Source organism: Callospermophilus lateralis, chromosome 4, assembly GCF_048772815.1.
Source record: "Callospermophilus lateralis isolate mCalLat2 chromosome 4, mCalLat2.hap1, whole genome shotgun sequence".
Classification (NCBI taxonomy): Eukaryota; Metazoa; Chordata; class Mammalia; order Rodentia; family Sciuridae; genus Callospermophilus; species Callospermophilus lateralis.
The window spans coordinates 158807828-158830481 of record NC_135308.1 but is presented as its reverse complement, the minus strand read 5'-3'; the positions used below and the strand labels follow the sequence as shown (position 1 = coordinate 158830481).

Sequence of the window (22654 nt, the reverse complement as noted above, 5' to 3'; positions counted from 1 at the left end):
TGCATCAAAGTCCTAGGAATTAGATTTGAAACTTCGCAACTGCTAGAAGAAAACAGGGTCAACACTCTAACAAATGGATGCAGGCAACAATCCTCAATAAGATCCCTTAAGCTCAGGAAATAAAATACGCATTAATAAATGGGATGTCATCAAATGAAAAAACTTCTGCAAGCAAAGAAAACAAAGAACATGAATAAAGCACCTATAGAATGGGAGAAAAATCTTTGCCAACTATTCTTCTGACAGGATTAATATCAAGAATACACGAAGAACTTAAAAAAATGCAACCCAGTAAATAAAAGGCAAATGAACTAAACAGACATTTCTCAAAAGAAGAATATAATGGCCAAAAAATATATGAGAAAATTTCAACATCTTTAGAAATTAGGGAAATACAGATCAAAACTACTCTGAGATTTTATTTCATTCCAGTTAGAATGACATTCATCAAGAATACAAATAATAATACTGGTGAGGATAGGGGAGAAAGCAACACTTACACATTGTTGGTAGGACTGTAAATTACTGCAACCACTGTGGAGATCAGTATGGAGGTTTCCCCAAAGACCAGGGATGGAACCACCATACAGCTCAGCTATACCATTCCTTGGTATTTATCCCATAGAATTAAAGTCATACCCATGTCTATAGCAATGCAATCACAGTGGCCAAGTTATAGAACCAGCTTAGTTGTATCCATGAAGAAATAAAGTGTGACACACACACACACACACACACACACACAATGGAGATTGACTCAGTTATACAGAACAACAAATTATGTCATTTGCAGAAACTAGATAGAACTAGAGAACATCACGTCAAATGAAATAAGCTAGACTCAAAAAGTCAAGGGTTTTTAATTTCCTCTCATTCTTGGAAGCAGACAGAAAAACAGAAAACAAACAAGGGATCTTATGAAAATAGAAGGGGGAGGTCAAGGGGAAGGGAAAAATAAAGGAAAGGGGAGGTACTGGGGAATGCAATTGGTCAAATTGTTATGTGCATATATGGATGTATCAGTGAATTGCAATATTGGGTATAATTGTTCCAATTTTTAAAGAAATAACCCCTATTTTTTATGCTTTAATTTAAAAACATTTAAATCTTATCCACCAAAAGTTTACTTTGATAAATGGAGAACATTAGATAACCATTTTAAAATTTTTATTTTTACAAATGATAATCAGTTGTCTCTATCATATTTTAAATAAACCATCATTTCCCCTTTAATTTGAATCATGGCTTCTAACATAATAAATTTCCCTTTATTTTTAGTTTCATTCCTATATTTTCCATTTGCTTATATTGAACAATAGGTAGAGATAAATGATAAAAATAAAATTAAAAATAAAAAATTACACATAATAAGTTAGTGTCTATACCAGGGTGTTGGAATGTTGGAGCCTGTGTTTTCTTCTAGCAGAATAAATTAATAAAGTGAACAGGAGGACTAGAAGCCCAATTTCACCAAATATCCTTTTTTTTTTTGGTGGTTATTATTGATTTCCTCCATCTTTTGCATAGAATTACAGCAGTCGTCACTGTCATCTGCTTGGCCTGAGATAAATCAAAACTGAAAGTAGGATGGAAAAGCCAGGACTCTGGAAACAACTCTTGGGCAGTGTGAGGTTTGAAACTTTGGTTTGTTCCAACTTCTGAGTTTGACTTTAAGCAGCTCTTGACAATAATGGGACAGAGCAGAGCTCCAGAGAGAGAAAAGATGAGGAAGCTGAATCTCCAAATTTTATAAACTCTAGGGACCTTTAGGCTACTTGCTTTTGACTTCTGAGATGAAAAACAGAGGCCCAGAAATGGGAGTATGGCTACCTGAGATCCGCTCAGGGTTGCTGTGAGCCATTCTCCTTTGAGCCGTTCTTTGAGCCATTCTCCTTTGGAGCATTCTCCTTTGGAGCATTCTGTGAACCACAGCACTCAGGGCATTTCAGTTGACAGGTGCTAGATGAAATGAGTCAGTCTTTATATTTATATATAGAAGGGAGATCAAGGGGTTTACCCTTGATGTTATATGTTTATATATATAGACATATATAACAATGAAATTCTATGCTATATGTACATAGCATAGATCTCTTTAAGCTTTAAAATGAGATACATGTTGTGTTTCTCCAAGAGGAGTTTTGATAGAGAGACTCTTCTTTCTTTTTTTTTTTTTTTAGTATTTTTTTTTAGTTGTAGTTGGACACAGTATCTTTATTTATTTATCTATCTATTTATTTATTTATTTTTAAGAGAGAGAATTTTAATATTTATTTTTTAGTTTTCGGCGGACACAATATCTTTGCTTGTATGTGGTGCTGAGGATCGAATTTGGGCCACATGCATGCCAGGCGAGCGCGTTACTGCTTGAGCCACATCCCCAACCCTCTTTATTTATTTTTTGGGTACTGAGGATGGAACCCAGTGCCTCACACAGGTGAGGCAGGCACTCTGCCACTAAGCTACAGCCCCAGCCCGAGAGCCTGTTCTTCCCTACAGAGCCCTTTATGGAAGTTGTTCTCATTGGAACCCTTTTTGGAATGCTGCATGGTGTTCATATTTCTTTTTTAAAAAGTATTTTTATTAGTGTATTATCTTTATACATAACTATAATGTTATTTTGACATAATCATACATGCATGAAATTTAATTTCTTCCATTTCAGTCATCAGTACTTCCTCTTTCCCTCCCCTACCTCCTCTGCCATTCCCCTTCCTCTACTCTGTTGGTCTGTCTTCTATTTATTTATTATTATTTTTTAACTGGTGCTTAATAGACATGTATAACAATGAAAATCACTTTGATATATTCATAGATGTACATAGCATAATTTGGCAATTTCATTCTTCAGTTTCTCTCTTTTCCTATGTTTTCCTCCTCTACTCCACTGATCTTCCTTCTATTTTCATGGGATCTCCCCCACCTTTTGTTACCCTAATTTTCCTTTAGCTTCTGCATATTAGAGAAAACATTAGACTCTTGAAGAGTCTGACTTATTTCACTTAGCATGATGTTCTCCAGTTTTGTCCATTTATTAGCAAATGCTATAATTTCATTCTTCTTTATGACTGAGAAAGACAATAAATAATATATATGTATATATATATATATTTATATTCCTCCCACTTCCATTGATCTGTTGGCAGGCATTGGTGCTGGTTCCATAACTTGGATATTGTGAATTGCACTGCTATGAACACTGATATGCCTGCATGACTGTAGTAGGCTGATTTTAGTCCTTTTGGATAAATATCAAGGATTTAGATAGCTGGGTATTATGGTAGCTCCATTCCTAGCCTTTTGAGGAATCTCCATACTGCTTTCCAAAGTGGTTATAATTTGCAGTGTCACCAACAGTGTATGAGTGTAACTTTTTCCTCACATCCTTGCCAGCATTTTTTTTTAGTTATTTTTTTTAAGGTGAACACAATATCTTTATTTTTATGTGGTGCTGAGGATCGAACCCAGTGCCCCACGCATGCCATGCAAGCACGCTACTACTTGAGCCACATCCCCAACCCCATCCTTGCCAGCAGTTAATATTTTTCTTTTTCTTTTCTTTCTTTCTTTCTTTCTTTCTTTCTTTCTTTCTTTCTTTCTTTCTTTCTTTCTTTTTTTCTTTCTTTTTTTTTTTTTTGGTACTAGTAATCAAACACAGGGGTGCTTTACTACTAATCTACATCCCCAGCTCTTTTATTTTTTATTTTGAGACAGGGTCTCACTAAGTTGCTGAGGCTGGTCTCAAACTTGTAGTCCTGCCCCAGCCTCCAGACCACTGGGATACAAGCCTGGCTATTATATTTATTCTTGATGATTGCCATTCTAACTGGAGTAGCATGAATGTAATTTTGTAATGTAATTTTGATTTGCATTTCTCTGACTGCTAGGGATTGTGAACATTTTTTCATGTATTTGTTGGTCATTTGATATTTCTTTTTTTGAAAAATGTCTGTCTAGTTCTTTTGTCCATTTATTGATTAGATTGTTTGTTTTGTGTGTGTTGTTTTCTAAGTTCTTTATAATAATATTCTGAATCTTAATCCCCTTTTGGTGGAGTAGCTATCAAGATTTTCTTTGGTTCTATAGGTGTCTCTCTTCACACCTTGTTTCTTTTGCTGTACAGAAACTTTTTAATTTGATGCTGTAGCACTTATTATTTATTGGATTTATTTCTTGAACTTTAGGGGTCTTGTTAGGGAAGTTAGTGTCTGTACCAGTGTGTTGGAATGTTGAGCCTGTGTTTTCTTCTAGCTGTTGGAAAGTTTTTGGTCTAATTCCTAGATCTTTGATCCACTCGGGTTGACTTTTGTGAGAGATGAAAGATAGGGATCTAGTTTCATCCTACTACATATGACTATTCAGTTTTCCTAGCATCATTTGTTAAAGGAGCTATCTTTTCTCCAACATGCTTTTGGCACCTATTTCCAGTATCAGATGACTATATCCATGTGGGTTTCTTTCTGTGTCCTCTATTCCATTGGTATTTATATCTGTGTTGATTCCAATCCTGTGCTATTTTTGTTACTATATCTCTGTAGTATAATTTGAGATCAGGTATTGTGATGCCTCGAGCATCTCTGTTCTTGCTCAGCATGGCTTTGGCTCTTCTGGATCTTTCATTCTTCCAAATGAACTTAGGACAGTTTTTTTCTAGTTCTTCAAGAATGTCCTTGGTATTTTGATGGGAATTGCATTAAGTCCTTATAATGCTTTTGGTAGTATAGCCATTTTGACCATATTAATTTTGCCCATCCAAGAATATGAAGTTTTTCCATCCACTAATGTGTTCTTCAATTTCTTTCTTTAGTATTCTGTAGTTTTTATCATAGAGGTCTTTCACTTCCTGATTTAGATTTATTCCCAAGTATTTCTTTTTTGAGGTTATTGTGAATGAGATAGTTTTCCTAATTTCTTTCTCAGCATATTCATTATTGGAGTATAGGAAAGCTATTGGTTTTTATATGTCCATCTTGTATTCTGCTGCCTTGCTATATTTGTTTATTACCTCTACAAGCCTTCTTGGTGGAGTTTTGTGCATTTTCTAGACATAGGATCATGTCATCAGCAAACAGAGATAATTTGACTTCTTTTCCTGTGTGTATTTCTTTAATTTCCTTTCCTGACCTGACTGCTCTGGCTAGAGATTGCATAAAAGTGATGAAAGAGGATATCCTTGTCTTGTTCCTGATTTTAGAGGAAATGCTTTTCCTCCCTTCTTTATGATATTGTCTTTGGGTTTGTTATATTTAGCCTTTATGATGTTGAGGCAAGTCCCTTCTGTCTCTAGTTTTGCCAAATTTTAAACATGAATAAGTGCAGGATTTTATCAAAGGCTTTCTCTGCATATATTGAGGCACTCTTGTGATTCTTGTCCTTAATTCTATTTATGTTGTGAATTACATTTATTGATTTGCAAATGTAGAACTAGCCTTGCATCCCTAGAATGTAACTCACTTGATCATGGTGTACTATCATCTTAATGTTTTTGTGATTGTGATTTGCTAATATTTTATTAAGGATTTTTTATGTCTATGCTTATCAGGGATATTGATCTGTAGTTTTCCAGATATATCATTGATTCTGGTATCAGGATGATATTGACTTCATAGGATGAATTTGGGAGTACTCCCTCTCTTTCTATTTTAGGGAATAATTTGAGAAAGATTGGCATTAGTTCTTTAAAGGTCTGAAAGAACTCAGCTGAGCATTCATCTGGTTCTGGACTTTTCTTTGTTGGAAGGTTTTAAATTGCTGCTTCATTCTCATTGCTTAATATTGGTCTATTTAGCATTCTATATCCTTGTGGTTCAATTTAGGTAACTCATATGAGTCTAGAAATTTGTTAGTATCTTATAAATTTTTCCAGCTTGTTAGAGTATAAATTTTCAAAATAGTTTCTACTGATACTCTGAATTTCAGAAGTATCTGTGGTGATCTCTCCTTTTTCATCTATAATTTTGTTGGTTAGGTTTTTCTCTCTTGGTTAGTTTGGCTAAGGGTTTATCAATCTTATTTATCTTTTTGAAGTATACTCTTTGTTGTGTTGATCTTACATATTTTTTTAATTTAAATTTTTTTTGTAGATGGACAGAATACCTTTGTTTATTTTTATGCGGTGCTAAGGATTGAATCCAGTGCCTTACATGTGCCAGCCAAGCACTCTGCCACTAAGCTACAGCCCCAGCCTGTCTATTGTTTTTTATTCTTAATTTCAGCTCTGAACTTAATTATTTCATGTCTTCTACCAATTTCAGAGTTAGTTTGTTCTTTCTTTTCTAGGACCTTGCAGTATAGATTATTTGAAATGTTCATTTTTAAATTTTTATTTAGTGTGTGAATGTGTGTATGTGTGTATGTGTAGGCACTCAGTTTTATAAATTTTCCTCTTAAAACTGTCTTTATACTATCCAGAGATTTTGATATGATGTATCTCTGTTCTTATTTGTTTCTAAGAATTTTTAGATTTCTTCCCTGATTTATTCTGTGGCCCATCCCTCATTCAAAAGTATATTATTTAATCTCTAGGTGTTAGAATGGTTTGATTTTGTTTTGGGTACCAGGGATTGAACTCAGGGGCAGGCTGGTTTTGATCCTCCTACCTCAGCCTCCTGAGCTACTGGGATTGGCATGCGGGATTGCGCCCATTTTTTTTTTTTTTATCATGTTGTTTCTAATTTCATTCTATTATGATCTCATAGAATATAAGAAATTATCTATTTTTTTGTGTTTGGTAAAACTTGCTTTTTGTTCTAAAATATGGTCTATTAGAGGGTTCAATCTGCACCTGAGAAGAAAATAAATTCAGTTTTTTTTTAAGAGAGAGAGAAAGAATTTTAATATTTTTTAGTTATCGGCGACACAACATCTTTGTTTTTTTGTATGTGGTGCTAAGGATCGAACCCGGGTGGCACGCATGCCAGGCGAGCGCACTACCGCTTGAGCCACATCCCCAGCCCTAAATTTAGTTTTTAATGGATGAAGTATTCTGTAGATATCTGTTAGGTCCATTTGATGAATAGTATTTTTTAGTTCTGGAGAGTCTTAGTTTATCTCAGGATGATCTATCTATTGGTGAGAAAGGTCTGTTTGAATCATCCTGCTCCTATTTAGGGGTCTGTTCAATTCTTTATATTGAGTAGGGTTTATGTACATAAATGCATCCACATTTGGGGCATAAATGTTTATAATCATTATATCTTCTTGTTATAATGATGATTCCCTTAACAGTATGAAGGGACCGTTTTGTCTCTTCTGATTAATTTTGACTTGAAGTTGTCTTTGTCATATACGAAAGTAGCTACTCCTGTTGGCTTTCACTCTCTGTTACCTGGTATATCTTTTTCCATCCTTTCACTTTCAGCCTGTGGATATCTTTGCCTATAAGCGAGTCTCTTGTAAAGAGCATATTGTTGGGTTTTGTTTTTTAATCCATTTAACCAATCTGTGTTTTTATTGGAGCATTTAGATCATTTACGTTCAGTGTTATTATAGAGAGATGATTTTTATTTCCTGCCATTTTTATTTAATTCTAATGCTCAAGTCAGGCTTGATCATCCTTTAATTGACTATTCTATAGAGATTTAGCTGTACAATGGTTCTGATAGTTATTTTTTCATTTCTTCTACATAAAATATTTCAATGAGTATGTTTTATAGTGTTGGCTTAGTGGTTATGAATTCTTTTAGTTTCTGTTTATCATGGAAAGTTTTTCATTCTTAAATTCTGAAGAACAGTTTTTCTGGAAATAATAATCTTGGTTGACACCATTATCTTCAAGGACTTGGTATATAAGATTCCAAATCCTGGGCTGGGGATGTGGCTCAATCGGTAGTGCGCTCGCCTGGCATGCGTGCGGCCTGGGTTTAATCCTCAGCATCACATACAAACAAAGATGTTGTGTCTGCCAAAAACTAAAAAAATAAATATTAAAAATTCTCTCTCTCTCTTTCTCTCTCTCTCTCTCTCTCTGTCTCTCTTTAAAAAAAAAAATTCCAAATCCTCCTGGCTTTTAGGGTCTAGTCTCAGAAATCAGGAAAGTCGAACTGGCTTACCTCTCCTATAAATATGACCTGACATTTTTCTCTTGTTGATTTTAAAATTCTATCCTTATTTTGTATATTAGACATTTTAATTATAATGTGTCTTAGAGGGGATCTTTTTTTGATCTTGTTTATTTGGGGTTCTGAAAAATCTCTTTTGTTTGGATTTCTATCTCATTCGTAAGGTTTGGAAATTTTCTGATATTTCACTGAAAAGTTATGATGCATATCTCAGTACCTTCCTGTATACCAATGATTCTTATATTTGATCTTTTAATGGTAGTCTAGATTTCTTGAATATTCTGGTCATGGTCTCTTAACATCTTTTCTTACTGTCAACTTTCTATTCAAAATTATATACTTGGGGTTGGGGTTGTGGCTCAGAGGTAGAGCCACATGCATTAGGCCCTGGGTTCAATCCTCAGCACCACATAATAAAATAGATTAAAGATATTGTGTCTACCTGTAACTAAAATATAAAAAAAAATTTAAAAAGATTATATACTTTGTCTTCAAGGCCTGAAAATCTTTTCTCTCTGTGGTCTAATCTATTGGTGATTCTTTCAATTGAATTTTTTATTTGATTTAATTGACTCTTTTCCAGGATTTTTGTTTGATTCTTTTAAAGAGTCTTTCTCTCTATTGAAAGATCTTTCACTTCCTGTATTTTCTTAGTTCATTCCTTACATCTTCTTTGAGTTCATTGCACATTTTAAGTATTAACTTTCTAAATTCTTTATCTGACATTTCCTCCTCTGGTGGCAATTGGATCAGTTGTTGAGTGTTGTAAGCTATTTGAGATGGCTTGTTCCCTTGTTTTTTCATATTATTTGTACATCTACTGGGATTATTACCTATTCTATTTTTATGCAAGGGATTATTAGTGAGCTTGTTTCTCTTAAGTGCCCCAAGCTGGCAGATATCCAAGCATTGAGACTCCACTCAGTGTGTATCCTCTGCTATGCTCAGTGTCAGCACCACTTTGAGAGAAGATACTAAATCCTGTCAACTACATTCACTTTAGAGCAAAGCCATGAACTAGGGAAACATTCATACATGGGGGAAAAACATATTGAAAATCTTCTACACTTTCCTCTAATCCAAGTATAAAATTATCGTAATATTTTTGGATAGGTTGAGAAATGAATTATTAGGAAAATTATTATTATACTATATAGATATGACAAGGGAAGAGGAGAAAAATTGGGAAAAGGGAAAGAAAATATAGAAAAAATACAAACGAAGATAAAAAGAAGAAAACAGTACATCAGGGAATGGGGGATTTGAGGCAGGAGCAGGTAATTCAAGAGGGAAAAGAGATTGAGGGGAGCAATTATAAACCTGCCCTTGGAAGCAAAATCAAATGATTGCAGTTAGTGTTTTAAAACATTAGAAGAAATATATTCGAATGGGTTGAGGGAAGCAATATTTTATTTCATACTGCATCATTGTTTCATACTGGAACAGTTGTCAATTCAGTATAAAAAGTAGTATCCAAATGATCAAAATTGACATTAGAGACATTTATGATATTCCATTGCCAAAGAAGGGAGATTTCTTATCAAGTCTTCCTGATTTGGATTCCATCAGGATTTGGGACCTTTGGAAGATGCCCATCACTCCTCAGCTTTACCTCTACATTTCCCTGGGTGTGGAGGTAATGATCACACCAGTTCACCTCTGGGTAGAATTCTAGGAGGCGTCCTTCAATCTTTGTGTGTCCAGGGACCTATTAGCTTTCTGTTGAGTCACAGGAGATGGTCTCTACTTGTGATTTAACAGTCAGGGTACACTCTAGTATGCCTTTTTGAGTAAAAGTTCCGCGTATCCAGCACTGTTAAATTCAGTGTGGTCTCCCCTATGTATGCTTTGGAGTATGCAGCGTGTGGTAGCCTAAGATAGGAGTATTGTAGTCTGGTTGATATGGCACTGGATGGCCCATGGAGAAGTGTAGGCCTGTTGCTTCCTCTGGAGTATACAGGTCATGGGTCAGTAGGCTTGTATCTATGCACACTGGGCAGTGACAGGTGTCTGTGAGATGCTTCTCTGAAAGTGGCTTTGTGGAGTGTAGTGCCTTTGTGTATGCACTGAAGTTCTCAGCTGATAACTTCGGGTTATCTTCAGGAAATGCCCTCTGTGGGTCTAAGTTTGAGTAGGAATTGAGTTAACTAAAAATTCTGGGCCCTCTACTAGAGGTGCTGAGGCACTAGGGTTACTTCCTTGGTTGCTGTGGCTTTCTCACCAGCCAGTGCTTGTTTGTCAGCCTAGAGGCACAAGTCTGCGTGCCTGAGGGTGCTGCATCTGCTGCTGGTTTCTGTTGGGTGTGGGAGGTACAAGGTGCAGTAATCAGAGCTGTCACTGACTGAGCCTCTACTCCCCTCCACAGGGACTTCTTTATAATGGCACAGAGCACAGTGGTTGTCTGCGACTGTGGGGCCTATACAAGCAGACTTTCTGTGAGCAAACTGTGGCACAGAAGCCTCCACCCTGGATGATGTAGATTACCTGGGTTTTACCCATCACTGTGACAGGCATGGGGCATTATTGGCTCATCTTTGCCTGAGCTCTGGTGGAGGCTGTGAGGAACATTGGGTTGGGGCTGGCACTGCCAGGAGTGGTTAGCTCTTCAGTCAGCTCTACCCTACTCCCCTTGTCCTTGGTGAAGGGGATTCATAGCTGTCAGCTAGCATCAATCCCTCTACACGTTCCCTCTAGATGGATTACTGAGACGACACATTTCAGAAGCATTATCTGTGGTTGTATATCTATAGGTGGGGAGAAGCTGTGTTGATTTGATTTCTTCTAGGGAGGTGGCCAGCTTTAAACCTACACAGTGGCTGCCCTTCGCGGCACAGCTTTCTGCCCGCAATTTGGGCTAAACTGTGTGCCGTCCTTCACCGTCTTTGCTGCTCCTGCCCTTTTTTAACTTGCTCTGCTTTTCTTTCGAATTGTTGTTAAGGAAATAAGCTTATGGCCTTTTCCTCTCTCTTCTTTTCTTGGTAAGCTTTTCTTTTGCTGCTTCATTTCTGGGCTGTGGAGGAGTTGAGGGTTGCTACCTGGATCCTCTCTACCAGCTTCCAAATCCCCTCACCAAATATATCTTCTTTTTAGATTTTTCTCTGGAAACCTAAAAAGATTTTACTTAATTCTAAAACAAAAAGTAATCCCTAAAAATGTAAAATAAAAGTAAAGAAATATGCTCCTTGAGTTCAGTTGGTGTTTTTTGTTCTGTGATATTGGCATTTTAGCTCTGAAATTATTGTGAGTATAATATTTGATGAACCAAATATTGTCTTTACTATCCTTAAGAACTAGAATTCTCATCATGGGGAACAGGAGATATGAATGTTAGAAGACATTGTCATAAATGAATACACTTGAATTGTAAGTATATCAGTATAAACTCATGTAATTCATCATGTCAACAAGCTAAAGAAAAAAATATAAGATGGTCTCAGTTGATGCAGTAAAGCATTGACAAATTCGGCACTCATTGATTAAAAAAAAAAGCTCAACAATTTGGAAATTAGAAAATTGGCAAATAATGTGAACATTCATTTCAGAAAATACATGTGGTAAACAAACACACGAATAGGTGTCCAACATCATCGGCCTTTAGGAAAATATAAACACACAATGACATATCAAAATGGCAAAATAAAAAAAGGTGGTAACACCGAATGCTGGTGGAGAAATTTGATCACACATTCATAACTAGTAGGAATGAAAAACTGCTAGAAAGCAATTTGTCAATTTCTTATGAAACTGAATATGTGACTTCCATATAACCCAACAGTTGCACTTGTAGGCATTTATTTTAGAGAATGAAAATTTATTAATATCTTACAGAAACTTGTATACAAATATTCACAGAAGCTTTTTTGAATAGCTAAAATGTAGAAAAACCCAGATGTCCTTCACTGGGTTAAACATCCATGCCATAGGGGCTGGGGCTGGGGCTCAGTAGCAGAGCACTTGCCTAGCACGTGTAAGGCACTGGGTTTAATCCTTAGTAGCACATAAAAATAAATAAACAAATGCATTGTGTCCATCTACAACTAAAAAAATTTAAAAACAAACATCCATGCCATGAATACTGCTCAGCAATGAAAAGGAAGGAACTATGGATACACACTATAATCTGGATGAATCATCAGGAATTATGCCATGTTAAAAATAAACAACCTTAAAAGGTCGAATACTGTAGGATCCCATTTATATAATGGTCTTTAAAGTCATACTTACAGAAAGGAAGAACAGATGCATAGGGGTGGTTAGGGACAGGTATTGCTAAGAATGAGCCTCAGGAAGATCCTCTTGATTGGGATGGAAATGTTCTATATTTTGACTGTATCAATGTCACTATCTGGGATGTGATTAATTTTTTTCCCAATTGTCATGCCTTCTCTCATTCTCTGTCAGGACCTGATGCAATTTTATGATGAGGATCCAAAGCCAACACTACCTCCTTCCATTATCTCTTCATCTAGGTGGTTGTCAGAAGGACAAGCAGAAGTTTGCAGTCTCTGGGATGCAGGTAATTTGGCTAAGGAATATGTAGTTTATTCCAAAACATGACCAAGAAACACCAGGAGGAATTCTATATAAATAAAAATTTTATTTGGTGAAATATAGCAATAGTTGACTTTTATTTCATGTTGATAATGAAGAATAGGATTAGTATTCAATACACACATAGTCCTATAATCTTATTTTATCCATTGTTTCAGTGTTTTTCCTTCACTTTTTTTCTTCTTCTTTGTTGTTTTAAAAATGACTACACACCTTAAATATTTTATGAATGGTTTAAAAAAAGCAGAAAATTAATTTTAGTTTCTTATTTTCATTAACTTTTTTATGGGGGTGGTACCAGGGATTGAACCCAGGGGCACTTGGCCACTGAGCCACATCCCTGGCCCTAGTTTATATTTTATTTAAAGACCGGGCCTCCCTGCGTTGTTTAGCACCTTGCTTTTGTAGAGGCTGGTTTTGAACTAATGATCCTCCTGCCTTGGAGGAGTTTAATTTATGACATCTTTCAAAAGCAAAAACTAAACAAAAAGTGAAAAGCCCAAGATGCTTATGTATCCCACAAATTGGCTAATCATCTAGAATAAATAACATTAGAAAAAGACACAATATAAAATTATACAAAACTAGCCTCAAATAAATTATACTATTGCATTTCAGCTGGGCTCTGCTGCTACTCTAGATCCTATAGGATCTGATCACCAATTGAACCACTTCATTCTGTATGTTCTTCATGAACTGTCAATTTGCAATACGTATTTCCTCTTAATTTTCTCAGAAAGTAGGTGGAAAGTCTGCCCAGATGAGAGTGGAACAATATCATTAGTGCCTTTCATTTTCTTTGTTTTTGCTTTTGTGTTCATCCAGACAGCCTTTCCCTTATTACAGAAGTGGCTCCTCATGTTTTGAGTCCCATTTTCTCCATCTTCTTGGACCATGCATCTCAAATTTTCACTTTATATAGAGCCTCATTATTCAAAATATAAAAGCTATAATATATTAGTATACACTTATTTTACAAGTTCACATTTATATAAAGTTTTCTTACAAAGCCAGTTGTGAGAACAGCATGCATATTTTAATAACACAAAACCACCAAATTGGGGTTTATGGTATGGTATGATATTTGCATAAGGATGGCATGCTGATAATTAGTTACAAATGATTATAATAGACAGTTTGCTTAGTATCCTTATAACACACACTAAGTAAACAGATCTCAAATCAGAAGCTTGAAAGAACAAGTAAGGACATTGTTTGATTTTCTAATTTAGCCTAATATTTTTCCCTGCTAAAACTTAAAAAATAGACTTTAAGAGCAGTTTTAGAATCACAGCAAAACTGAGTGGAAAGTAGAGTTTCCATGTATGCCTTTCTCTTCTTAGATATAGCCTCCCCCACAAACAGTGTAACACACCAGAGTGGTACATTTGTTATAATTGATGAACCTACATCAACATACCGTTATCTCTTTTAAGTCCACAGTTTATATTAGAATTTACTGCAGATTCTATGGGGTTGAACAAATGATATGCATACTCTTTTACAGTATCATTACAAAGGAGTTCCCCTGCTCTATAGTTTTTTTCTTTTCTGTAATGTCATAGAATTGGAATCATGTGTAGCCTTTTCAGATTGACTTCTTTCACTTAGTAATATGCATTTAAGGTTCCTCCACATCTTTTTATAGTTTGATAGCTCATTTCTTTTTAGTGCTCAGTAGGATGTACCACAGTTTATTTATTCATTTACCTACTGCAAGACATCTCGGTTACTTCCAAGTTTTGGCAATTATGAGTAAAGCTGCTTTTAAACATCTTAAACAGGTTTTTGGGTGAACATAAGTTTTCTCCCTAACATTTAATACAAGTGAAATTGAATATATATGAGCATCAAAGTCAGTCCACCCTACAGAGGAAAAAGGTCACAAAACACATTGCCTGAGGGATGCTTCCACCATTTTACTTGTCAGGACCAAGTAAAATAGGGGCTTTTCCTATTTTTAATTCTTTTTTTTTTTTTCTCTAGTCTCTCCTTGACACCGATCTTGTTAAAATGCAGATCCTAGCATTTCACTTCCCAGCTTAAAAGCTTTCAGCATTTCTCTACTGCCAAAGGATAAGTCTGATTTTTTTTTACTGTCATATAAAACTTTCATCATCTGGTCCAATCTTTCTGGGCATCACCCAAAACTGTCAATATTCACTATGCTTTGTGACACTCCATTACTCATGGAGTTTCTTCTCTTTAGAATTTGTTCCAGTTACCTTGGCTATGTAACATATTACCCTAAAACTTTGTAATGTAAAAGAAACATTTATTTTGCTCCTGGATTCTCTGGGTCTGGAATTAGGACAGGGCACAGTAGGGTTGGTTTGTCTCTGCTCCATGATGTACATCTGAGCCTCAGCTGGGGGATTCCAATTCTGGGACAGGGATCAGCTGAAGGCTGCTCTTTTACACATCTGACAGTTGCTGCTGGCTGTCTGCTGGGGGCCTCAGTTCCTCTCCACATGAGTCTCTTCGTGTGGTCTTTCCACAGGGGTTAGTTTGAGTTTCCTCACAGCATTGGTAGTGAGGACCCACTAGAAGCCAAATAATCTTGGAAGTCATGCTGTGATACTTGAAGTCATTCTGTTGATCAAGGAAATCACACAAACCCACCCAACATCAAGGGAGAGGGACTATCAGCCTCCACCTCTCCATGGAGGAATGTCAGCGTCATACCAAAAGAAAAACATATTGGATGGGATGTACATTGCCACAGTCATTTTTGGAAAATATAATCTGTCATAATCTTCCACCAAATTACACATGCTTGACAAAATCCTATTCAAAAAAGCAAGGCCCAGTGAAAATGTCAGCACTGCTATAAAATTTTTTTATATACTATATCTCCTTTCAATATGTTCCCACAGGCCTTTTCACCTATCTCTATTATAGAATTTATAAATTAGTATAATAGTTTTATAAATTGTATTCACTTTAAATTACATAATTTAATAAGTGAATGTAACCTTACTTTTAAAAATTCAAACAATATAGATAAAGCTAATCCCCCACCTTGACTGTCCCTTATCCCACAATCCCCTCTAATGGGTTAAATGTTAGCAATTCGGTGGTTATTTTCTAAACCTTTCTCTGTGCATTTACATACATATATTAAGAAGCATTTAGAATTGACTTTGTTTATAATATTATTCTGTATTTCCCCAAAACTTTTATTAAACTTATGAATATCTCTTGACTGTCTTCAATGTGTGTCAATATTTAGAGATTTACCCTGGTTTGTTTTTTAACTTCATTAGGGCCAGGATATTATAGTTTCTGCTCCTACTGATAGAAATGTGGGTGTTTTATATTTTTTCTATTATGTATATATAGCTTCAGTGAATGGCCTTGTACACATTTGTGAATGTTTCTTTAGGGTGGGTCCTTAGAAATGGAATCTCTGGGCCATAAAGTATGCCAATTTCCATTTAATTAATGCTGTTAAATAGCCTCTCAAAATGTCAGTGCCAGTTTACACTCTGGCTTGCAGCATATGAGAATAACTATTCATTCACACCCTTGCTAGCACTTGATGTTTTCAAGCCTTACATTTTTATCACTTGGTATAATTTGCTTATTTCCACATATCAATTGGGTATTTATATTTCCTCCTCTATGACTGCCTATTTATATAATTAACCTATTTTTCTTTTGGATTGTTCGCTGTTCAAGTGAATGGATTTTTGTGTATGCTCGTGTGCACACACACACATTCTCACACACACAAATCTTTTATCTGAAATTATGTTGCAGATATCTTGCAGACTATGAATATCTTTTGGCTTTCTTAATGGTGTCTTCATAGAAGTTTTGTTTTATATCACCACTCTTTTCCTTAATACTGAGTGTGTGTGTGTATGTGTGTGTGTGTGTGTATTCTTTTTAGTTATATATGACAGTAGAATGTATTCTGATATATTATACATACATGGAGAACAACTTCCCATTCTTCTGGTTGTATAAGATGTGGTATTTGTGTGTGTTTAAGACAGTTTTCCCTATACCAAGTTTATAGGATATATTCCCTCATATTTTATTTTAATTGTTTGAATTATTTAATTCATCTGGATTCAAAGTATTTGTGAATGGCTTTAGATAAGGATAGTGGGCAGCCAGTTGTCTCATAACAATTATTCACTAATCCATTTTTCTATTGTTTTAAAATGACTCTATAATACATACTAAATAGTGTCTGTTTAACAACTCTATTCTGTTCCATTGATCCTTTTTTCTGTTTCTGATCTGTTTAACTTTTTGCAACTATTATACCACTGTTATATTAATATATTCTATTTTACTTAACTAATATTGTATTTGTTATGGTTTAGATCTAGAATGTCCCCCAAAAGCTCATGCATGGACTTTGTTCCCAATGCAGCAATGTCCAGAGGTGGGGCTTTTAGGAAATAATTGGATCATGCAGATTCTAACTTCCATCAGTGGATTAATTCATTTGATGGATTTATAATTTGTACAGACAACTGGGAGATGGTAGAAACTATAGCAAAAGGGGGTATGGTTGGGGGAAGCAGGTCATGGGGGGGTGGGGGGACGTGCCCTTTGGGACTATATCTTGTTCCTGGCCCCCCACACTTGCTTCTGGATGCCATGAGCTGACCAGATTTTGATACCCATGATGCCTCACTTCATGCCCAGAGCAATGGAGCTAGCTGACTGTGTACTGAAACCTCTGAAACCATGGGCCAAAATAAACATCTTTCTCCAAGTTGTGTCAGGTATTTTGGTCACAGCAATGAAAACCTGACTAATAAATATTAGTGATCACTTAGGTCATTTCCATATTTTTACTATTATATAAACAATGATGAAATAACATCTTTTCTCCATTGTCAGATAAAATAGGCTTTTATTTATGTTTTTCCATGATTTGATGCAGATTCTGAAATACTATATTCTGAATTTCTAGTGGTAAATCCTGTCCAGTACACTAACTTATTCTGTCAACAGATGGTTCTGATTTCCATGTTCTGATTTTGGCAACTTTAGCCCAAGGCAAAAATAAAATAAGAAAGTTATTCTGGTACAGCCTCTTCGACTCCTCTCTCTCTATCCCTTGCCTTTGTCCTCCTTAGGCCCCAGTGATGTGTGGCTCATACACTGGTCTGCAGTAGATGGTCCGCAGCTACACCAGCACACAGTGTTTGCCTCAGTGAACTTTTCTTCAATCCACAGAGGCCACTCCCTTGAATTTTATGCTACTCCTTCCTTGATTTTCTGTATAGTTTTATTATATATATTTCTATTCTAAACAATATATTGTTTAGTTTCATAGGCTCTTGAACTTTATGTAAATGTCACTCTAAATTTATTTTTCTGACCTCCTTTCACCACTCAGTATTGTATTACTAAAGTTTCCTTTATATATGGTTGTCATTTGTTCTCACTGCTGCGTAGTATTTTATTATATGTATATATTATCATGTATTTGTTTACTTTTCTGTAGAATAAGGTCTTCAGTGCTGTGTGTCAAGTTTTTTATATTGAAAACAGAGCTTTTGATACTTGTTGCATACTTGTACAAGACTCCTGGTTCACATGAACAAGAAGCTCTCTAGGACATATATTTGGGAATGAAATTACCGTGTGGTTAGATATCAGTACCTTTAAATGTACTGGGAAATGCCGTATTGTTTGCAAAATTCTAGTTGTTTCATTTCCTCACCAACCCTTGTCGTTGTTGTTTTTGAAAAGTTGCCCATCTTGTGAGTGAGAATCGGTATCGTATTTGTACTAAAATGTATTTTTTTTGGAAATGAAATTGAGCATATTTTCATATGTTGAAACATTTTATAGGTGTGACTCATTGATGACCTTCATCTGTGAAATGTCTGTGCATATCTTTTCATCATTTCTCTTTGGTTGTCTGTTTCTTAATTGGTATTCTTTATTCTGGAGGATGAGCATTCCACCTTGTAAATAAATGTTTTCCAGTTCATGGCTGCTCTTTTCACTTTGTATGAAGTTGTTGTTTTTTGTTTTGTTTTGTTTTGTTTTTTGTTTTTTTTTTTTAGTTGTAGATAAACACACAGTATCTTTATTTATTTTTATGTGGTGCTGAGGATCAAACCCAGGGCCTCACACATGCAAGGCAAGTGCTTTGCCACTGAGCTACAGCCCCAGCCCTATATAAAGTTTTTGAACAATAGAAGTACTGGATTTTAATGGTATAGAATTTTATTCTTTTTGGTTTTGGCTTTTTGTATTTTGTGTTATTTCCAAAAATTCTTCCTTATCCTCAATCACAAAGATAATTCTATGTAGGCTAAAATTTTCATAATTTTGTTTCCTACAATTAAATCTTTAATGCAGAATTGATTCTGGTGTATGATTGAAGTAGAAGTCTAATTTTACTTCTACTTGTATGGCCAGCCGTCCCAGTCTACCCTTTCCCAAGTAAGCTGTAGTGCCATCTGTATCCTAAAGCAATTTATACATATGCATGGATCTGTTTCTGGACTCCATATTTTGTATGACTTACACGACTATCCCTACATGGATAAATAGTTTTAGTCACTCTACCTTTGTAATAATTCTTGGTGGCTTTTCCTTCATCAGGAATGTTTTGACTATTTCTGAAATACACAAAAGCTTGTGAAGTTTCTTTTAAAAACTCACTAGGATTTTTTCATATTAATTTTTTTAAATTTATACATGACAGCGGAATGCATTCCCATTGGGATTTTGATTGGCACTGCATTGAATCTTTAAATCAATTTGGAGAAGTTACATCTTTATGATATCAAATCATTCATTTGATTCTTCTTTAGCATACTTTATATATATATATATATATATATATATGTATATACATATATATATATATATATAAATTTTTTTTTTACATACAGGCATTATATACCTTTTGTTAGATCTAATTCTAGGTACTTGGTATGTAGGTGATCCTAACTTAGGGTGGTCCAACTTATTTGGTTTTTCAACTTAATGACAATGAGCAGTACACATTCAGTAGAATGTGTACTTTCAATTTTGAATTTTGACCTTTTTGTATGATATTCTCTGGTGATACTGGGCAGCAGCAGTGAGCCATGACTCCCAGCCAGCCCTGTGATCTCAAGGGGAAATCTGCAGTGCCTACCACATGCTATGTTGCTATGACGCTCAATATTTTTTTCCCATGAAATATTTTGAATTTATAATAGTTTTATTGGAACCTATCTCCATTGTTGAGGAGCACCTCTATTTTCATCACAACTATAAAGGGTATAAAATTTGCATTTTCTAACTATTGAGTGTAAATAGGTGGAATTAATTTTTGTATTATTTATTTTGTAACCAAAACCTTGCTTAACCCTTTCCAGTTTTCCTGATTTATCTATAGATTCTTCTGGGTTCCTTACATTGAGAATCATCCATGAGTAATGGCAGATTTACTTCTTCACTTGCAAACTATATACTCTGTATTTCACTTCCTTTCCTCATGCTAGGTAGAACTGCTCATCCAGTACTGAAGGTCATGGGCTTTCTATGCTTGGCCCATAATCTTCAAGAGAATGGTTTCAACATTTTGCCATTAAGAGAGATTTACTATATGATTTTGCAGATCTCCATTCTTAATTTGTTAACAGTTTTTTCATGACTATATTTTGAATGTTCTCTATTTAGCATCTATATTGGTAATTACAGGTTTTTCTCCTTCGGGCTATACATTTTATAAATTAGTTGATTTCCAAATATTTAAACAACCTTGAATTCCTGGAATAAGCTCAATTTGGCCATAATATATTATCTTTTCTATAGTGCTAGATTTGATTTTCTAGTGTTTTGTTTAGGAGTTTTGCATCTGTATCTATGAGTAAATTTAGGATTGTCTTTTTTCCAATTCTCTTTGTCATATATCTTTTTAAAGAGAGAGAGAGGGAGAGAGAGAGAGAGAGAGAGAGAGAGAGAGAGAGAATTTTAATATTTATTTTTTAGTTATCGGCGGGCACAACATCTTTGTTTATATGTGGGGCTGAGGATCGAACCCGGACCGCACGCATTCCAGGCGAGCGTGCTACCACTTGAGCCACATCCCCAGCCCTTTGTCATATATTTTGATACTGAGGTCATGATGGACTCATACAAAAGAATTTGGAGGTGTTTGCTTTTTTTGTGTCCTCTGAACTAGTTGTGTAGATATGTGCGGCACCCTGTAAATGCACTAATGTGCTGCTGGCAGGACTGCAGGCAGAGAAGGCAAATCATGCTCAGACTGTGCATCACTTCCTACAAAGACAAAGCTTGCTCCTTCAGTAATGGAAGAGGACTATTGTAAATCTGCCACCAGGTAACTGGCTCTTTTCCCTGCTGGGGATGTAGCGTTAGCTTCCACTCTTGGCAGTTTGGGCATTCAACATTCACGATAGCTAGATCATACTGGCAAGAGAAAGTTCATGTTATCCTGCTTGTGCCTGGCAAGGGCATCCATACTGCATGGCCAGAGCCCACTGAGCAGACACTGGAATGACTAGAGAAGGAGGATTATGGTGGCTACTACACAGGGCATTTGCCCATCTACTTTTGAGAGCCTCCTCTGTTCTCTGACAGGCATTTAGAGGGACATGGATGCCTTTACATCATGTGCACATCCTGTTAGGTCCATCCATTGGTTCTTGTCTCCAGTCTTCTAATCTTATTCTTTCTATAGGCCTGGCTAGCATTCAGGAACCTCTGCTTAGGATTTGTTGTTGATTCATAGCTTGGCACCTTGCCTTTCAAGATGTGCCATGGGAAGATGTACTGTTTGCAATTCTGTCTTCCAGGAAGATTTTCTTACTGTCTTTCTGAGCACTTCTGTGTGGGCTTGTAATGCTGGTATGCTTGCAGATTCACCTATAAACGTAAAAACCAATCCTGTACTTATTCCTCTTAGTTGGCAGAAGGGAATTTTCCATGAGTTATAGATGTAAGTTGGGGAGGAGCAGTGAAGGAGAGGGAGCAGGTACCCTGGAGTCTGAACCACCTGCTTATTTTGTTTACATGGGCCTCCTGAACTGGCTTCACCTGGTCTCATATATGCCAACTTAATTTCACAATGGAATGCTGCTGTGTGTGTCTAATTTTATATTCTGTGGATCAGATAACACTCATTACATAAGGGGACACAGTCACTTAGTGTGTCCTGGAGTCAAGCATTCAGTCTCTGTCAGGGTCCAGCAGTAAGCCAAGAGATACTTTTCAAGGGGATAATAATCATAGATAGAAGAAAAAGGCATGGCATTACTCCAAAGCCTGAGGGAACAGCTCTGTGAGAAGCTTCAGTGAGTGCTTCTGTTTGCCCTGGGTACTTTCAGTGCCTTTGGCTTTGCTAGATTATATGACCTCGGTATTAGGACAGCCCCTCCAGTAGCCAGGACCTATAGCAGAGCCTTTTCTTTCTTTGTTCCTCACTCAAAATGGACAGTAACGATGAGAGCAGCACACGTGTGTGCACCAAGATTCAGAGAAGCCTGTGGATATTATGCTTCTTTCTTTATACTGGTTTATTCAAGGTGTAATTTGTCTCTCACTGACATGCTTCAGACCACTGAAAACTCTAAAAGTGTCACAGATGTAGTAGACCCTGAATTTTCCTAGGACTTTCCCCCCACCTTCTGCATGCATGCAGCACCAAGAATGCTTGCTACTTGCTGTATAAGTTCAGTTAGCATTGTATCATCAGTATAGGGGGCCAGTGTGATGTTCTGTGGAATAGATATCCAGAAAATACAGGCCCCTCTGGCCTCTATTAAAAGACATAGCAGAATTGGTGTAGCTATAGGGCAAAAATGGTAAAGGTATATACTATTGTGCCTGTCACATGAAGGCTAACTGATTCTAAATATATTTAATAATAGGGATTTATCTAGGCTGATGCTGTACATTAGATCCCAGGAGCTGGGTTGGTTTGTTCTAGTAAAAATGCTGTAACTGGAGCCACAGTTGTGAGGGGCATCACCACCCGTTTACTCCTGCATCTTCAGCAGTCCTCTCCACAGTCCACCTGGCTGATGAGAAAAGCAGTGAATTACACT

General features: G+C 36.1%; 1 protein-coding gene across 1 annotated transcript in view; it reads left to right on the top strand.

The window, feature by feature from the left end:
* Positions 1 to 22654, top strand: part of Enthd1 (ENTH domain containing 1) — a 109692-nt gene that overhangs the window by 48813 nt on the left and 38225 nt on the right. The window contains exon 5 of the mRNA XM_076853329.2: positions 12462 to 12576. Coding sequence (XP_076709444.2) covers positions 12462 to 12576 — 115 coding nt within the window. The remainder of the gene's footprint in view (positions 1 to 12461; positions 12577 to 22654) is intronic.